The 20,443-nt window shown below is 41.8% G+C and overlaps 1 protein-coding gene across 1 annotated transcript in view; it reads right to left on the minus strand.

Annotated features, from left to right (window-relative positions):
- stab1 (stabilin 1) overlaps positions 1-20,443 on the minus strand; it is a 236,448-nt gene that overhangs the window by 145,692 nt on the left and 70,313 nt on the right. The window contains exons 41-50 of the mRNA XM_085353392.1: positions 17,182-17,261; positions 16,965-17,090; positions 10,433-10,506; positions 5,825-5,896; positions 4,357-4,476; positions 4,216-4,263; positions 3,312-3,392; positions 3,007-3,153; positions 388-522; positions 243-302 (exon numbers count right to left, since the gene is read on the minus strand). Coding sequence (XP_085209518.1) covers positions 243-302; positions 388-522; positions 3,007-3,153; positions 3,312-3,392; positions 4,216-4,263; positions 4,357-4,476; positions 5,825-5,896; positions 10,433-10,506; positions 16,965-17,090; positions 17,182-17,261 — 943 coding nt within the window. The remainder of the gene's footprint in view (positions 1-242; positions 303-387; positions 523-3,006; positions 3,154-3,311; positions 3,393-4,215; positions 4,264-4,356; positions 4,477-5,824; positions 5,897-10,432; positions 10,507-16,964; positions 17,091-17,181; positions 17,262-20,443) is intronic.

The raw sequence follows: 20,443 nt of genomic DNA on the forward strand, positions 1-20,443 counted from the left end.
GCAGAGGTGGCTCTTTTTTTTTTAACATTGATCCCTGATGACTTCTGAAGTGAAGGAGCTAACCACATGAAATGTTCTGAACTAATAAAATGCTCAGATTTGGCTCAAATTACGACCTAATGGCCAGCAGGATTTTTCTGAAGAGGATGTGTAGACAAGCAGATGGGAGTTAATGAAAGAGGGTTGCAGAAATTGAAGTAGTCCTTCTCAAATCAGTAGATGCAGGGTTTTGTTTCCCTTACCTCTATGAGTTGGTAGAAGCTGCTGTAGCCATAAACTGAAGCTGCTGTGGTTAAGTTCATCTAACACAAAGAGAGAAAGAGAGATATCACTATCTGCTTCCAGTAAAGATTATTCATTAAATAACTGTAACCAAACCCAACGCACCATTTTGGGATTAATCGGCGGTTTCTCCTCCAGAGCGTAAGGTGTCAGCATCAAGTCGATGTGGTGAATGATTCCATTAAATGTGGTGTAATCGCTCTTCACGATCCTCGACCTGTTGTTGATGAAGATCGAATCCTGCAGGGGGAGAGAGACTGTTTATTTCCTGATGACTTCCCAAAGGTACTTCCTAGTTAAATTCAAGAAAAATCATTAAAAATGAAGGGTAACTCATTAAAGTAAAATCAAATGGGCTGATTTCTTGGGAGCTTTAGATTCACCTCAATATTTTATAACTTTAACATTTAAAATTAAGGGTTTTTTAAGGATGCTAACCGTGAATGGTGTAACCCAGGATCAGCGGGCCTATTCCAGAAACCAGGGCCCCAGTCAAAAAATCCCATCCCTTGTTTTTCCCTAATCACGTTTCTTGGACTTTTATGGAAAACATCAATAAGATGAAGGAGGTAATAAAGGAAGCACTGAAGCAACTCTCCTTAGTATTCTTTTAATCTGACCAGACACTATTATTAGGGGCACTACACTAATAATTCCAGGTCTTTTCACTCAGTGAGGAATCTTTCTAAGAAAAACTGACTATTTAAACAATCCCAGGTTTACAAACAAACTAACACTGATCTCTGTGGTAGGAAAATCTGAGTTTTTGTTCCCATAGCAGTTTTAATCAACTTACCCTGAGTGAAGCTCGTGCATGGGTCATGAAAAAAGCCATCATAAGTGGCGCTCAACCAGTAAATAAGGAGCAGAGCCTTCAATTTCATCCAGTGGACCAGGAAATATGAATGTGTGCCAGTGTGGGCTATTTCATTTATGTTTACAAAAATATGAGTGGATGAAAGAGTAATTTCACTTGAGTACATTTTATTTAGCAATAGACACAATATTCAGCCAATTTTCTTTAATAGATGATAACGCTGGATTTCTAACAAATGTTAAATCTTTTAATAAATGTATTAATTCACCTGGCAAACCCTGGTAAAAATGCAGGTAAAGAAAAAATATATATCAAAGCATTCCCGGTAATCAGGGTCTGGCATATCGAGACATATCATGGATTAACATTTAGAAAGCTTTCTCTCTAATATTTATTTATTTATTACTTTTTAAAAGTTTGTAAACAGCAAAAAACTGGTATCAGACTTTCTGCTGCCTGGATTCACAGATGAGATTTAGTTCATTTTCAGTGACAGCTGCATTTCATTCATCCTCACTCAGACATATTCACATCATCTCTGGCATGATTTAAAAACTATGACAAGAATGTTCTGACTGTGCAGACGCTGGTTGGTGTCTCACAGGCCGAAGAAGGAGAGCGCTGATCAGAAATGCAGCCAAGAGGCGCATGGTGACTCTGGACGAGCTGCAGAGATCTACAGCTCAGGTGGGGGAATCTGTCCATAGGACAACTATTAGTCGTGCACTGCACAAAGTTGGCCTTTATGGAAGAGTGGCAAGAAGAAAGCCATTGTTAACAGAAAACCATAAGAAGTTTGCAGTTTGCCACAAGCCATGTGGGGGACACAGCAAACATGTGGAAGAAGGTGCTCTGGTCAGATGAGACCAAAGTGGAACTTTTTGGCCAAAATGCAAAACGCTATGTGTGGCGGAAAACTAACACTGCACATCACTCTGAACACACCATCCCCACTGTCAAATATGGTGGTGGCAGCATCATGCTCTGGGGGTGCTTCTCTTCAGCAGGGACAGGGAAGCTGGTCAGAGTTGATGGGAAGATGGATGGAGCCAAATACAGGGCAACCTTGGAAGAAAACCTCTTGGAGTCTGCAAAAGACTTGAGACTGGGGCGGAGGTTCACCTTCCAGCAGGACAACGACCCTAAACATGAAGCCAGGGCAACAATGGAATGGTTTAAAACAAAACATATCCATGTGTTAGAATGGCCCAGTCAAAGTCCAGATCTAAATCCAATCGAGAATCTGTGGCAAGATCTGAAAACTGCTGTTCACAAACGCTGTCCATCTAATCTGACTGAGCTGGAGCTGTTTTGCAAAGAAGAATGGGCAAGGATTTCAGTCTCTAGATGTGCAAAGCTGGTAGAGACAAACCCTAAAAGACTGGCAGCTGTAATTGCAGCAAAAGGTGGTTCTACAAAGTATTGACTCAGGGGGCTGAATAATTACGCACACCCCACTTTTCAGTTATTTATTTGTAAAAAATGTTTGGAATCATGTATGATTTTCATTCCACTTCTCACGTGTACACCACTTTGTGTTGGTCTTTCACGTGGAATTCCAATAAAATTGATTCATGTTTGTGGCTGTAATGTGACAAAATGTGGAAAAGTTCAAAGGGGCCAAAAACTTTTGCAAGCCACTGTAAGTGGCAGAAAACGGATGGATGGATTTTGCTCAATAATTTTACATTTTCAAATGATGCTGTGACTGCTCCTTTATAAAGCTGAGTACAGCTGCTGTGCTCCAGGGATTAATAAGGCATAAAGTGGTTGGAGTGAGAAAAAGTCAAGTGTGACTTGAGAAAAATTAAATAGTTCTTAATGTTTGTTTTACACATTTAAATCCATATCTGTGAAGCTACATTTCTGTTCTACTGAGGAGTTAATAATCTGTGTATGTGCATTACCCCTATCAGGCTGAAGTGCAATGTGTGTCCTGATACTGAGACAGCACGCTCAGTGGTTTTGAAGTCATTCGAGGTCAGAATCTCACAGGAAACGATGTGGGAACGAACCAGATCCTCAATATGACCGTTCTGCTTCCAAACATTAACCTAGACACACATATACACAGACACACAAGTCAGTCCTGTAAAGCAAAAACAATAAATGCCACATGCTAAAGTGATACAGCTAGGGTAGGGTGGCACACATTTAAGGTGAGACTGGAGACGTTAATGTCACACGAAAAAGCAGCAGCTGCTGCACTCACAATGGAGATGTTGTTGTTTTCCTCTACCGGGACGAAGACAGTGTATGGTCCATCACCATAAAGACCTGAAATGCCTGACATCTAAGAAGCACAAAAACAGTGTCGATGGATGAGAATCAGATGGCTCAAAAGTATTCATCCCAAAGCAAGTCCAGGAGTTTGTTTGTTTTTTTACTTTAATTTTTTTTCCAGCTATTTTCCCACACAGTGTCAGTGCAACAAATTTATAAAATATGTGTATAAAATCAAGGATGAATAATAAGTTAAGGTCTCACAGTGATACTGAGTTTTGGTTCCTGGTTTTATTTTCATTTCTATTTTTGACCCAATGTCCATTTTCTCATTTCCTAAATTCCTCCTCCTCGATTCCTCTCCTCGCATCTTAGCCCTCCCACCACACATGCAAGTGGAGGAAGTGAGGAAGAGTCACGAGGAGAGAGGAGTCAAGGCATCAGGTGTTTATCGAAATGAGACATCCTTGCCTTGGATGTCAATTTGATGTGACATCTGAACTGTATCACAGGCTGAAGGTAAAAACACCTGTGCAGTCTGGATTACAGCTCCTCCTGCAGCCCCCTCTCCTCTCTGGCCTCCTTTTAGAAACTGAGACATCCTTCACCTTGGCGCTCTGTGATTAATTTCTAGATCACAGGCATAACAGTTTTTGTTTCTGACCACAAAGGTAATCAGCTTAGACACTCATTACTTCATTAATAGAGGAGGCAGTCTGTAAAATCAATAAAATATATGCAAATTCTTTCTTCGAGGTAAAATAAAAGGCATCTAATTATATCTGGACTTTTTCTATCTTAATTGCCTGAATTTAATCGTGTGCACTCTTTGAAAGTCAAACTTCACTTTATAAATGGTGAAGTTTTATTTTCAGTGTCTGGCAGAGGCTCACCATCATCATTTGACGAAAGAAGGCGTTCTCTTTCTGACTGGACACTTCCTGTAAAGCAGAAAACAGTGCGATGTTAGGGGGAGAGGAGTGGGGAGTGGGGCGCTCAAAGGAAAGCAGGAAGTTGAAGGTCATGTGACTTACAGAGTTGGTGCTTCCCCGGCAATTAATGCCATCACCTATATAGCCTCTGTGGCAGGTGCAGTTCCTCTGCCCCATGCCCATGTACTCACAGCGAGCGTTCCTGCTACATTCACCGTTGTTCTGCACACAAACACAGCATGAGTCTTTTAACAGGAATGCCACAAAACAAGGGTTTTAATTTCTAGTTTTGTTAGGATTAAACATGGCATCAGGTCACAGCATCAGGAGGTCAGGACTTTGACTGGATCACTGCAGCACTTTGAGTCTTTGTTATGTCAGTCATTCTGTTGTAGATTTGCTGCTGTGCTTGGGACCATTGTCTTTCTGCATGACCCAGTTTCAGCCAAGATTCAGCTGATGGACAGATGGCCTTACATTTGACTCTAGGATACTTTGGTGTATGGAGCAGCTCACAGTCGACTGATCTGACTAATGGTTGGTTGTTCACATGCAGCTTTACAAACATAAGCTGTGCTGCCATGTTCCTTTTAGAGAGAAAAGGCTTTCTCCTGGAAACCCTTCCGTAAAACGGATCGTGCTGTAGGTGATGAACATTTGTTGACAGGATTCAAAATCATTTGATGGAAATGAAATTTATCAAGCTAGTTCTGTTTGCCGAACAGCTCATGTGCCACTTAACTAACCAGATCAATATCCCAGAAGTTTAACGCCACACTCCCATTAAAAAGTGTTGCTTTAGGTTTTTTTTTAGCATTGTCTTTCAGGACATACTGAAACTCTGTCCTCAAACTAATCTCTACAGATAAATCAGTGCAGAGGAGCAAAATTAAAAATCAACCTTTTTTTAATTACTCACTCTTCTCTGCAAAAACACATAAATTTAAACAGGTATTTGGAGATAATTAAATAGCTTGCATAGGAATGTGTCTGTCAACATATTATCCCTGCTAAGACACATGGACAGGACTGCTGTAATAATGCTTCTGTTGCCACAGAATTATTTAGATGGCATCTGAAATATTTGGATAATATTTGGAAATTTCCTAGAAAAATCTGTTAAATTATGTCGATTAAGGTTCCTGATGACGACCACTCAAGTCTCACTCTAATAACCTGGAATCTGAGAGGAAGAGCTTAATGTCTCCTTTCAGGAGATTTCAATAATTTATGAAGATACCCAGCTGTGTGAGCCGAGTGCAGAGCTATGTATATTCTACCCTCATAATTAGAGACTGCAAATGCAATATAAATCCCTACTGCTGTATAATGACTACAGGTATTTAACTGACTGAAGAAACCAGGCCATGCAGCTCCCCTGCAGCACCCAGGTGTGCTGAGTACTTTCGTATTCAGCAGCCAAATTAACGACTTATTGCCTTAAAACATGAAAAGATTATCTACCGCTCACATAAAATAAGTATCTGTTCCCATATCACCTTCAGGCATTTAAAACATTTAAAACAAGTGTCAGTATTTTGCTACAGAGCAGAATAAAGCACACACATACATTTCTGCAGGGGTTCACAGGCAAACAGTATCTCCCCGATCCTTGGAAGCCCAGCTTACAGTTGCAGGAGGTCTGAAGATGAAACCAAAGCAGAAAGAGGAAACAGTAAGTCACTAAAACTGTCATGGTACTGGGTCTGTGACCCAAGGTTTTGTGTTTGTTGGTGAATTCTTTGATTATGGTTATTCATGGTTTTGCTTCTCTTCATTGTGTAGTGCTTGTGTTACATTCTTAGTTCCTAGAATTTAGGTTCCTGTCACTTTGTCTTCCCCATGTTCCACATCGAGTCACTCGTCTCCATGTTGCCTCTGTCTCCCCTGTCAGCTGTGTCCCCTTGTAAAGTCTTGTTTGTCTGAAGTCATCAGCGTAGGGACTAACACGTTATTAAGTAACGCATTACAGTAACTACGTTATTATTGTGGTAACGAGCACGGTAACTAGTTATTATGCCAAAATCAGGAAAGCATTAACCGTTACTGGGATTTAGATAGGCTCGTTATTTGTTACTTCGTGTGGTGGCTATCACGGAGCTTCCACAGATTTAGTAGCATTAGCAAGTGGTGGAGGCCAGCAGGTGGATGAGAGAAAGGGGAGGCAGGAGGGGAGGCAGGAGGAGAGCCCCGAGGCGGCCGCCGGTCCGAGTGTCAGGTGAACTGAACTTCAGGTAAGAAGTTATGACCTGCAGTCTATCTGGGTCAGATATAAACCAAGTTTAGGTGGAGTTTATTTTCGTTGTGCTGACTTTTTCGTACTGCGTGCTAGCTAGCATGACTGAGTTTGTATATGGCTGAGCGGGTGCTATGATGATGTTAAACTTTATTTTTTTCATAAGGTTAATTATGATGATGCCAACCATCCCCTAAAAAACGGAATCGTCTCGTATTCAGAGAAAATATCACGCGTTTCATATTGAGGTGAAAAGGAATGCAGTTTGTCCCGTTCTTCAGCTAGAATGGAAAAGACACAAAGCTGGAGTTTTTCTGCCTCTTCTTCTCTCATTCTCTCCCCATCCCTCACATGTTTCTACTTCAATCATGAAACTGATCATTGATCCGCTGATCGGCTTTTCTCTCTTGTTTGTGTATCGCCCACATCGCGCCAGAAAGAGGAAACCAGCGGATGTTGCGCTAAACAACAGCAGCACGTTTAAGCTTGATCAGCTGTTGTTAGAATTGATTTACTTATTAATTTCTAGTATCAGCTGATGTTTGCTGGAGCCACAGCTGTAAAAGCTGCTGGTCATGATATTGGTTTGGATATGTGGTGAGAGGGAAACATGAAGATGAGACCAGGAGATGTCCTTACTGAATCATCAGAGCTGAACAGGTGATGGAGAAACAGGTTTACCTTTTAGGTGACATGAATGAGTTGAAGGGAAGTTATGAACTGTTTCTGAGAGACAAATAACACCAGGATCCTTTTCTAAGTAGCTGGCAGCTGGTAACTGTGCAGGGGCGGGTCTAGCAAAGTGTTGCCAGGGGGCCAGGTAGGGCATTAACAGGGAGAGGGGGGCAAAAAGAAATACTTTTCATTCTTATTCTCATTTAAAATGTCTCGCTTTTAAAAAAATTAATTATCTGAATCTTACAACAATTGATAGATTGATGCATATATACCATCAAAACAGTGAACATCACTGTCACAATAGCGTTTGTTTTCATTCAAAGGCTTTATGATTTTTCCTATAATGGCGGGCTCTAGTCAAAATGCCCAGGTCGATTTTTTTGTCCCAGTCCAGCCCTGTATGCAGCTCATCTGCAGTCTGGTATGTGGTGTCAGATTTCTTTTCTCATTTATTAATTGCATATTTAATTATATCACATTAGTTATAGTAATATCACTTTCTCACTTTACCATAGTAAGAGCACTCCTGCCACTACTTTACATGCATGTGGAAAGTTAACACAGTGAGGCCATTGTAATGGGAGACATTAAACAGATAGTGAGGCTCCTTCTGCTTATCAGGGATGTAAATCCTTAGGTGAAGGCTAAGCAGAAAACAAGGTCATAATTCTCTCTGTGCGGGAGGCGGTATAGCCCCCCCGTGAGAGGGGCCAACATGTAAGATTTTGAGGAATGTTCTTTGTCTGTGTCTCTGTGTATAAGATGTAAGGGAGGTGGCCACAATTCAGAGATGGTCCTGGTGTTTCACTAGGATGCTCTCTCCACATAAGATAACCTTTATTAGTCCACATTGCAATGCGTTTATTAAACCCACTTCAAATCAAACTCACTGGGTGTGTTGCAGGTTATTTTTAACATTTCCATAACAGGTATTACCTACATCTTCCTATTCGGTAGGCAGAATTTCCAAGTTTCCGAGTACAATCGAAAGCACCACAACTGCAGTTTTCGTGTTGGATGTAAAAAGCGCACATGACGCTGTGACGTAGGCTAGAATCATGGCGGCGGTCAACGACAGTCCAGGCGTGGGATTTCTTTTGTGGAAATATGCACATTATTTTTTCCTTTCTATTGGTAGGTGGCACAGTGCACTTGTGGCAAGTAAGCAAGCTAGAAGACTGGTACTCTTGCTGGGTATCCAGTTACGGAAGCAACACATTAACAAGAGAATTTTGAGTAAAACCAAAGTTACTTTCGCTAGTAACTCGTTACTCTGAAAGTAACGAGTAACTTGAAGTAACTGAGTTACTTTTGATAGAAGTAACTAATAATGTAACTAAGTTACTAATTTAAAGTAACTTACCCAACACTGGAAGTCATTGCCTGCACCTGTCCTGTGCTTCCTGTTTTATTTTGATAATCCTGGTCCTGTGTGCAGCATATCTAGTTTTGCTTCCCTTTGTATCATTATGTCTAATTAGTCCCAGCTGTGTTTCCCATTTCCTCGTTACTCCCTTGTGTATTTAAGCCCTGTGTTTTCCTTTGCCCTTTGTCGTATTATACCACCGTCATATTGTAAGTCTCTCTATGTTTCTAGTTTCCCAGTGTTTGGTTCCTAGTTTTCATGTTCAAGATTTTAGGTTGTTTTTTGTGAGTTTATGTCTACAGAAGATTCTCCCATCAATAAAACTGCTGCTTTTTGTTCACTTTTTTCTGCAGGTTTTACTATGTAAAAGTTTTTACTACAAAAAAATGAGAAAATTATATTCTGTATGTCGCAAGTAACATATTAAGGATATCTTATCTCCTCGACATCACATGGACCTAAGTGGATATGCAGTTCCTGTAATGGCCACTTGAGGCTGCCTCCAAAAGCGACTCATTTTAAAATGCTAAACTAAATGCTCTTATGGGTGTGGCTACTTTAATTGACAAGAACTGTGGCCAATTGCTGTCAGGAAATCATCACACTAGCATTAAGCCTTGCTCTAAGTTAAATTCTGGTACTTTATTAGTCTGTTATTGGCCCTTATTAGAAATATCTGTATCTGTGTGTTGTACTTGAATCAAATCAATCCTTACATCCAAATAAAGTCACTTCTGGCTCAAAAGAACCAACACAGCCAGAGTCCAAAACCAACACACTGGCTGCATTTATCTTTAAAACAAAACCTGTGGTTTAGCGGAATTTGCCACTTGGTCAGGTTTAATATGCACGTCCACCTGTATATACATGACAGAATATAAGTGCTAGTACCCCTTAATTAGAGTCTTTTAATTCAATACCTACATTGTGTGTTTGTAGTTAAATGTCTTTCTTTCCGCTTGATTATTTATCCTCATTTGTTTCACCTGCACTCTGACTCATCTCCACTGCTGATTGGCTGCTGGAGGATCACCTGCACTTGTTTAAAGCCAGAGAAAGCAGAGCACGGTGATGGGCTCTCTCCGTCTCACTCTCTCATTCACTCCACTTGTTTTTCTGCTTGTTTCAGTCTTCTCTATCAACTATTAGCCGAGTTGGGAGTTACCTGCAGTCTTGTTTTCTGTTTCGGTTCATTGACCTTGCCAATATTGGTTTAAGGCAGAAGCCAGAAACCAATGGCCATCTGGGCAGCTGGTTCCCGGGGTCTATTGTTTTCTTATAACAGGCTGACATGTGTTCATTCTTTGTAATCCATCTTGTATTATTAAAAGCTTAAAATTAAAATCTTGAACAGAGGCAGTGTGGGACATGAATTTTAAGAATTTTTATTGTTCTATCATTTTGGTTGTTAGCTTTTCAGTTATTTTTTGTTTGTTAAAAAAAAGTGATTGTTGGATCTTGTATGACTTCTTTCATGTTGTTTCTTATCAATTAATTTTAACTTCACTATGAATCTAGATTATTCTGCTTTTTAGTAACTTCATATGCCAAATGAATTAACTAAATTAATTAATTCAATTAATTAAATGGATTAATATTAACAATAAAAGCACAAAAATATAACTGATAGAATTCAGGACACTAAAAATAACATTCAAAAACAATGGACAAATAATACAGAATTATAAAATTTAAAACTTTTTACTAATTTATGGAAAAAATATTAGTTTTGTGCCATGTATTTATTATTTTGTCACTGTCAGTCTGTTAAGAAAAAGCTATATAAGTATAAAAATGGCAAAGAAATAATTAAGAGAGGTTTATTAAGGGCCTCAGGTACAAAGTTAGCTCAGTGTTACTGGGGTCTGATGTTTTAATGCAGAACAGTGATGTCTTACAATGTTGGGTCCTGCTCTGATGCACTCCGCATTCTTGTGGCAGCCTCCATTGTTGATCAGACAGCCGTCAATCTCTGCGAAGAAACCAAAGGATGGACACAAACATTTATTACATCACCTTGCTTTTTTCTGAGATATGCAAAATACATGCTGAATGAGGACCGATGATTTGAAAACATAGTTTTTTTGTTTTCACTTCATCGGTCAGGTACAAGGTACAAAAAATAGCAGGGAATACAGGTGAACTGTTTTCCACTGGATCAAAAAAATCATATAAAACCTTCCACTCAAAAAATACATAATGTGAGATTATTCTGTTATTATATGTTATCTTATAAATTCTCTGCCTCCTGCCTCGCATTCCAGCTTCAAAGTACAACTACTGGAGCTGTCCGGTTCCCCCCGGATCTTCTGTGCAGTGGTGTATCGACCTCCGAAGCGCAACAAGGATTTTATCCGTGAATTTGCTGATCTTTTAGGATTTATCTTTTTAAATTATGATCGTGTTCTTATTTGTGGTGATTTTAACATTCATATATGCTGTGAGGAGGACCTATTGGCTAAGGACTTTCTTGCTCTTATTGACTCTTTTAATATCACTCAGTGGGTGAGAAAATCAACCCACACTAAAGGGCATATGCTGGACTTGGTATTGTCGTATGGACTGGATATTTGCATCACGGACATTAATGATGCTGGGATTTCGGACCATTTCCCAGTTATGTTTGATGTTCAGTTATGCAATATGGAACTGAACTCTGAGGGTCCACTGAACCTATCGCGTCTGATTAATTCTGAGGCTGTTGCCCTTTTCTCTGCGGCCTTTGCTAAGTCTTTCTGTTATGATGACATCAGTAATGCACCTCTCTCGGTTGATGGCGTAGTCAACTCTTTTATTTCTACATGTTCTTCTATTTTGGACACTGTGGCTCCAGTAAAGACTAAACGCCGTAAAACTTCTCGCCAACTTTGGCTAAATGAATCCACCCTCGCTCTTAGACGTGAATGTCGTTGAGCTGAGAGGAGATGGAAAAAAGATCAACTTCAGGTGTACCTTGACATCCTGCATATGAGCCGGTCTAAATTTCAGAAGGCTGCCAAAATGGCAAAAACTTCTTTTTTGTCAAACATTATTGCGACTAATAGTCACAATCCTCGAGTTCTGTTCAAAATCTTTAACTCAGTGGTTAATCCCTGCTCTGATGTTTCGATGGGTGCCTCCCTGGCCCTCTGCGAAAAATTTCTAAATTATTTTATAGATAAAATCTCAGTGTTAAGGGCCCCACATTCTCCGGTAGTAAATCAAGCCCCAGTTTCTGAATGTTCAACGGTTTTTCAACAGTTTGAACCTGTGTCATTCTCGACTTTAAAGGAAATAATTAATAACCTGAGAAGCTCAAATTTTCTGCATGACATTATTCCTTCTCGTATCATTAAAGATGCATTGAATACAATCGGGACCTGTATCTTATTTTTAATGAACTCATCACTGTCATCTGGCTATGTTCCAACTGTCTTTAAACATGCAGTCATGCAACCTGTTATCAAGAAAAGTAGCCTTGATCGTAACACTCTAGCAAATTACAGGCCGATTTCTAAACTCCCCTTCATGTCAAAAGTTTTAGAGAAAATAGTGCTTCAACAACTACAGACCCACTTAGAGAGAAACGGTATAAGTGATAAATTCCAGTCTGGATTTAGACCGCGTCACAGCACCGAAACTGCCCTACTAAGAGTCTTCAATGACCTTCTTCTAATCGCCGACTCTGGGCGCTCTGCGGTCTTAGTTCTATTGGATTTGACTTCAGCCTTTGATACGGTTGACCATGATATCCTTTTGGCAAGATTGGAACAAGTAGTAGGCCTTAAAGGAAATGTTCTATCTTGGTTTAAATCATATTTCTCTGAGAGGTCGTTCTCTGTCATGATGGGAAAATATTCCTCTTCTTCTGCCCGTTTTCGCTGTGGTGTGCCCCAGGGCTCGGTATTGGGTCCTGTGTTGTTTTCTCTGTATATGCTGCCCTTGGGCTCCATTTTTGAAAAACATAATGTCTTTTTTCACTGCTATGCTGATGATATTCAAATCTACCTCCACCTGACTGGGGATGTTTCATCTTCACTACATCCTCTGTTTGATTGTCTGAGCGATGTCAAAGACTGGTTATCACGTAACTTTCTTACTTTAAATGAAAAGAAGACAGAAATTATTGTTTTTGATAGAAATATGCCTCTGGGACAACTGACTGGCACATTCAGGCCTGTTGCTAACCACCTCACTGATGCTGTTAGGAATCTTGGAGTTTTCATGGATAGTTCCTTCAAACTAGATAAACAGGTCTCTACTGTGGTAAAAACCAGCTTTCACCAACTACGCCTAATTTCTAAGGCTAAACCTTACATACCACACAAAGATCTGGAGAAACTCATTCATGCCTTCATCGCTTCAAGACTGGATTATTGTAATTCTCTCTACTTGGGCCTACAATCTTCTCTTCTTCAGCGTTTGCAGCTGGTCCAAAATGCCGCAGCACGTCTCTTGACCGGCACTAGAAAGTACGATTCTATCACCCCTGTTCTGGCAAATTTAAACTGGCTTCCTATTAAATACCGAATTGATTTTAAAATTTTATTGTTTACTTACAAAATTCTAAACAATATGGCACCTGACTACCTAGCTGATCTCCTCTGTCTGTATAGCCCTCAGAGAGCACTAAGATCATTGGGCCAACTGCTCTTAGTGCAACCTAGGTCTCGGCTGAAGACCAGAGGAGACCGTGCCTTTGCCGTTGCTTCACCCAGGTTATGGAATACTCTTCCTCTTCATATTCGCGCATCAGATTCCATTCAGTCTTTTAAATCACGTTTAAAAACGTATTTGTTTAACCTGGCATTCAAGGCGAATTAGGGTAATTTACATCTGGCTTTGCATTTAGATTATGTAATTATTTTATATTTTATTTATATCTGTAATTTATATTTTATATTGTGATTTTTATCTGTGTCATGATTTTACTGGAAAGCACTTTGGTGTACTTTGGTCTTTAAAAATGTGCTATATAAATAAATTTTGATTTGATTTGATTTGTCAGCAGGAAGTCACCCCCCCCCCCCCCCCCACACACACACACACGCTCACACATGCATAAACACACAGACGCAGTGTTTTAACCTTTTGTGACCATAAGGGGGTTTTACAATGGGTGTTTGTGTAAACTGTGTGTCACAGAATAAAAAGGCTGCAAGCGGGGGTTGGGGTCGGAGTCGTTTGAGACCGAGGACAGAGTGCTGTTGTTCCCCTTGCTATAGCATGTGAAAATCGATCGATCACTGTTCTTTCTTGCTTTCTTTTTTTTTTTTTTTTTTTTTTGGCCTGTCCCGTTTGGCTCTTTTGCCATCAGAATTGTTGTCTAAAGGCAAAGAAAGATGCCCAACGGATTTACTTTACCAAACTGACCATCCCAGCCTTGCCGTAATGGTCCATTTGATTCACCTTTTATTGTTTATTTTATTTTCACTTACTGAATACGGGACAGACTTGACTGGGGGAAAGAAGGGGAGAAAGAAAGAGGGAAAGAGAAACAGCTGAGAAGAGGGACAGGGGAGAAGGGCAAAAGACAAAAACCAACAGAACGGGCAGAGAAAAAAAAAATGCATATATCAATCACCTGGATCACCTGCTGAGAAAGAAAAAAGAAAGCAAGCAGAAGAGAACAAGAGTAATAGAATAAACAACATCACAATGATATATGGGAATATGACAGTAAATACTAAATGTTAAACATTATTGTGCAGCACATAAGATCAACAGAACACAGTGTGCTTTGAGGTAGGAGCCAAAAAGGGTGTAGTTTGTGGGTGTGATCACCCGTGTGTACACCTGTGAGCATGGACGCGCTTGTTTTTTGTTTTTTTAAAAGGTTCCTTCATGTAATAATCTGCTAGAGGGTGTGGGGGGGCCACAGCCCCGTCCTCCAGGGCGTGAAGCAGGTGTGGAGGAGATCAAAACTCCAGACATCCAGAGGCCCCCAGAACACAAGAGACCAAGGAAGACCAACAGAGGGGCAGCTGCGCCACTGTCCCGGAAAGAGCTGAGGAGAGTCCCAGATGAGGGCTCACTCAGCAGCCGCGGAGCAGAAGCCAGGGGGAGTTGCAGTGACGCGCCCGTGAGCTCCGCCGGCAGCCAGCTGCGCCTGAGTGACCGAGCCCCAGGCCGAGAGGCCGGGGGCACCCCACCTCCGAAGTGGCCCGAGCGAGCCCCAGGCTCCAGGCCCCGATAAGCGGCCGCCAAGGAGTGAGCTGGTGTGTACCTGGACGCCCATCCCCGGACACAAAGAACCACCAACGCACCGATGTCTGAGGGGGTCCGCCACTGGCAGGGGAAGTGGTGGTAGGGGGAGATAGGCCTCCAAACCTTGGAGGGCCTGAGATGTCCCCAGAGAGGTGGCGCCTGACACCCAACCTGACATATAGACACAGACATACAGGCACACACAGATACAAACATCCATTCCCACCCTCATGCTCTCATATGCACTTACTCCACACTCAACCAACGTGGAGACATACATAAAGAGACGTTGTACACACGATCACACTCCCCAAGCGTACTCTACAAACCGGGTCTAGGTGCCCCCGCCCCTGGAGGGGGGAACTGCACCCAGACCCAGGTGGTGTTTCCCTTTTCCCTGCGGTGGGGGGAGGCAGACCGCCCCGACTCCACAGCAGCAGGAAGGCTCCACACTCCAGACCGCAGTCGGACGGCCAACTCCTCCTCCTAGTCCTAGCCCCCCTGCCCCAGCAGGTCGCAGAGAACGTGGGTGCTTTCTGAAGTAGCGGGCCTGCTGAGGTGCAGACCCAACACGGTGTACTAAACATGAGTAATCAATGTACTATGTCCGCATGTATGGAAGGTGTCGCCCTGACACCCTGAACCATTTTTGTGCACGCTTTGAAACAGAAAACTGGCAGCAGAGAGACGATCTACCTTTCTGAGCTAGAGGAGCAGTAATAGCCTCTTCAGGTGAGCTCTACACTGAGGAAAACCAACACCAGCAAGGCTGCAAGACCGGACAGGGTGTCAGATCAGACTGTGAAGTGTGAAATTTGCTGACCAATCTGTAGTTTCTCCGGGGGGGTTTCAGACAGTTTCAACCTGTCACATCAGGTTGCTGTCTGCCCCAAATCTTTCATTATTGCCTCTGTGTCTAAAAAGTCAGCTGCCACCTGCAATGTGATTACTGCACTGTTGCACTGACCTCAGTAATTATGCAGCACTTCAAGGACATCATCCCTGCTGGTATTGAGAGCCATCAGTTCACCTATACAGGGAACCAATGCACAGAGGATACAGTCTCAATAGCACACAGCCTGGCGTCACCTGCAGCTGAAGTCAACGAATAGCATCGTTGACTTCAGCTGCCTTTAATACGGTAATCCTGGATAAACTACCACTGAAGCTTCACAACATGGTGTTGTCCACTTCGATGTGCTCCTGAATCAAGGACTTTCTCACCGGTAGGCCTCAGGTGATGAGAATAAGGGACTGTACATCAGCCACTGTGTGCTCAGCCCAGCTCTCACATGACTGTAGTGTCATTCACTGTTCAAATACCTTTGTGAAGTTTGCAGACACCACCATAGAGGGTCTCATGTCAGATAATGAGACTCTCTACAGAGAGGAGCCCCTGTACCTGCCATTACTGTGTTTACCTCTGCAGCAACGATCAAAACCAGGTGTGAAAATGAACCCGGGTTCAATTTAAACGGACTAAACAGCAAAGGTTTGAAAGCACGGCAGAAGAGGGAGAGCTGACAAGACAAACACAGGCTGTCAAAATATCATTAATGCTACATCCGAGGAAAAGGAAATAACAACACTTAACAGGAAGTGAAAATGAGAGTCATGGAAACATAACAGGAAAATGTGAATGAAAGAAGCCACAAAAATAACTTGGCAAGAACCCAGGACTGTGATACAGCTGTTTACTGATGCAGTTTTTAGCCGTGCTGTATTTTTCCTGGAGTCAGTGTTTGAGAACATGGATTGACATGTGATGAATTTACTGAGATTTTCTTTGTTCTGGTGGTTGATTTTGTCATCGTTGTTTGAAATAAATAAATAAATAGTGTAATCGTATAGGAAAACTGTAACAACTTAGACCTTGCCTATGCTTGTATTGCATCATGTGTGCAAAGGCAATTACATGAAATAGTTAAATCTATTGTCCATTATATACTTGTGTTTTTCAATTCTGTTTTACTGGGAGTATTTTTAACTGTAAGTGTCTGTACTACCCACAGATTTTCCTTTTTAAAAACATATACAGATAAAACCTTCACTACTAGCCAGTACTGACATTGGCCAAAAAACAGAGGAAAAAAGTTTAGGACCTTTATTGATTCTTCTTCTGTCTGGAATCATTACTTGAAGGCGACTTCAGCATTTCCAATAATGTCTAAGAACTTTGATCTACAAAACCTCTTGGTCTTGGTGGATTTATAGAGGTCCAGGTTAGGGTTTAGGACCACATACCGAGGCAGATGACCCCATCTCCAGTGTACCCCTGTTTACAGGTACAGGTCCTCATTCCCGCTGCCACTTTGGTACAAACGGCAAACTCTGAGCATCCGCCGTTAGACCGGCTGCACAAATCCAGCTCTGAGAGACAGAAAGAGAAAGATGAGGAGAGCGTAATCACACTAAAAGACAGGTTTAATGACGCTGTGTGTGTGTGTGTGTGTGTGTTTGCCTTTGCAGTAGGTTCCGTTTCCTTCATATCCAGCCGTGCACACGCAGACGGCAGCTGTTCCCTGTGGCCCTGTTATGCAGCTGCAGCAGAAAAACAAACGGCTCAATATGTGTTTCACATTTTTACTGAAGCTGAGAGCTGTGACTAATAATTTCTATCATTACAAATCATATTTGTGAACAGCGCCCTGCATTACTGTTTATATTCTGTAGTTTTCTTCGCATCATTGATCCTATTACCAGCACAGAATTGAATTTCTAGCCTAACACATATCTCACTGCCGTGGTGCTCCACTGTTGTCAAAAAAGGATTAAAAACACTCAGTGAGCTACTGTTACAACGGACCACATGTCCTTTCATTACTATGAACACACGATGAAAACACTATAGACTCAATCTCACAGACTAGCCCCATCAAACAAACTTACAAAAACCCATCCATCATATAATAAAAGCACATCTCTACAGATTTTTTTAAACACGTTTTTAACATTTAGGGCAATCCAATAATGAAGTGTCTGTGTATTTTAATGCTAAAAAATTATCTGCAAGGTGGTCATTATCTTATGCCTGATCCGTGTATGTTTATGCAGCCCTTCAAGCAGAGCCTTTCTGATTTTATCTTGTCCAGTTCTGAAGCATGACATCTTATTATTTTAAAATCAGATATCACCAATGACGGATGTATTCGACTGATAAACCAAGGGCCCGATACGCCGATAGAGATTTATGGTCTCTATGGGTGACCCCCTTCATTCAGGGGGTCGCCCCCTCCTGGCCATTAGAAAGAATGCATGTTTAAGGGACTTCTACATGGTGCCTTAAAACCACTGGTCCCAAACCCACAGGCCACTGGTCTGTGAGTCGTTTGGTACCAGGCTGCGAGAGTTGAAGCTCAGGTGTATAACTTGTGGTTTTCAGGGTTTTTATCAGTTTTTATCATTATTTTTTTTAAATCGTTTTTATCGTAAACTCTGTTTCCCTGGGTCTTTCTTTACGGATAAATCTTCTTTTTGGTAATGGTACTGGTTTTATTTTGTTGTATTTATCTCCAACACCTTAAAGGCCGGTCTGTGAAAATTTTGTCGGACCACCACGTTTGGGACCACTGCCTGTATCAAATTACAGATTTAGACCATCCTTTGCCCTCCTGTATCCCCTGCTGCATTTGGCAAACAGGAAGCTCCGGTAAATCTCTGCCTTCATCCAGCTACTTCAGTCAGCAGTGAAATCATCAATAAATGTAATTTCATCTTCACTGGCAGCAATGAGAAAACCTCCAGCATTTTTGAAAAAAAAGAGGTGCTGCTTTGGGTCAGGAGCAGTTCTTTTCACTGCTTCCATAACAGAGCTTTTGTGGACTGCAGCTTGGCCTGCCTGTTTTTGTGTCAAGGTCACAGAGTGCCTCAGGTGCATTCCTCATGTGTCTGGCAGCCCGGCCCTCCTCTCACTCCCCCGGAGCCCTGATTGCTGATCAGCACACTGCACACCTGCTCATCAACTCTGCAGCATATCAAGCCTGGTTCTTCATCACTCATCACCAGGTTGTTATTTCAGCCGGTGCTTGATGAAAGTTCTTCACCATCATGAACTCTGTGCATTTGACTCTTGTGTTGATTCTGATAGTCGAACTAATCTGCTACCCATCTCATGCGCCTGCCAGCCAAACCAGACATGATCTCACCCCCTGCCTTCATCTCCACTCAGCACTAGTTCCCCACCCACCAGCTTCCCTCAACCCTCCCCTGCTGTAATCCTCCTCCACCTCCATCCACCTCCACTCCCTGACTGCAAACAATAAACTCTTTCTTATTCCTTCTACCTTCGATTCTCACTGTTGATCCTAAAGTCAGGAATGCACACAGGTATGTGTCGGCGATCTCACCCAGATTAAGAAACAAAAAACAAAAATCACACTGGCAGCAGAAAGTTCCATCTGTACAGACGTGGCGCATATTTTTAGTGACGGAGAACAGAGAGCTGCTTCCAAAATACGCTGCGATACATCTGTCAGGATGTGGGCGCAGAAGGGACCCTAATGCAGGACAAAGTTAAACAAAAATTAAAAACGCATTTACTGGCTGATGCACAGTCCAGAAATAAACAAAGTCTGCAAAATGGGAACCAAAACCACAAAGCAGAAATCTAACTAAACACTGAGATCTTGGAAAACAGGAGAAACATAAGCAGCACAACAGGGAGCATTAGTGAACAATCTGGCAAAGTCAAAGTTAAACACTGGACTATGCAGAATATATATACCTTAGGGACTAAATGCGGATCAGAAACAGGAGGGGAAGGAGATGAAAATAAAAGTAATTGAAAAAACTTGTAAACAGTGGACTAACTAACTTAATAACAGACAGCGAAGCACCAAAGACTCAAATCATAACTAAGCTAAGAACTAGAATAGGAACTGATGCTTAAAATAACTACGGAGTAATAACGAAATCAAACAGGAACGCAAACTTCAACCAATACCGATCAAAGCTCTAAAACTCAAAAGCTGCAAATAAAAACCCACACAAATATAACAGCATCTGATCGACTCAGTAGTATGTTCTTGAGTAGTATGTTCATGTACTAATTCACTCAGTAGTATGTTCATGAGGGAACATTTCCTGGTTGAAACATGAGGATTTTCCGCCTCTGACCAGGCGGGATTTATGGCCGGCAGGCACTCATATGACAATTCAAGACGCCTCTTGAATATTATCCATACATCGTGCAACTCAGTTCCAGAGGTTGTGGTATCTCTTGACGCGGAGAAAGCTTTCGACCGCGTCGAGTGGAGCTTCCTCTATGAGGTGATGGATAGGTTTGGCTTAGGGGCTGACTTTATTCTCTGGGTTAAGCTACTATATTCCTCGCCATCCACCTGTATTCGTACTAACAACAACTTGTCTTTGCCTTTTCCACTTGAAAGGGGCACTGTGGTGATGTGTGGGTGTTCATGTGCCAATGGGGTTTTGCCAGTAGGGGGCGCTGTATTTGAGAGGGCTCATGAATGCCTCTATAAAAGAAGACTGACTTGTGAATGAAACAATAAACAATAAAAATGTTTGAAGCAGACGCTCGCGAAACACAAGTGGATGCTGTGTAATTATTCAAAGCTATACGAAGACAACACATGGTACCAGGAGTAAAAGTGGGAGAGCGGAAGCGATAAATAGCTCAAAGTTCTGTTTGAGATGGAAAGTTTGAAGCCTCCGGAAGGACTGAAACTGGTGGGGAATGTGGATGGCAACTGGCGGTGTTTTAA

Source organism: Diplotaxodon limnothrissa, linkage group LG5, assembly GCF_057381915.1.
Source record: "Diplotaxodon limnothrissa isolate DT_005_m linkage group LG5, D_limnothrissa_male_GT1.1, whole genome shotgun sequence".
Lineage (NCBI taxonomy): Eukaryota > Metazoa > Chordata > Actinopteri > Cichliformes > Cichlidae > Diplotaxodon > Diplotaxodon limnothrissa.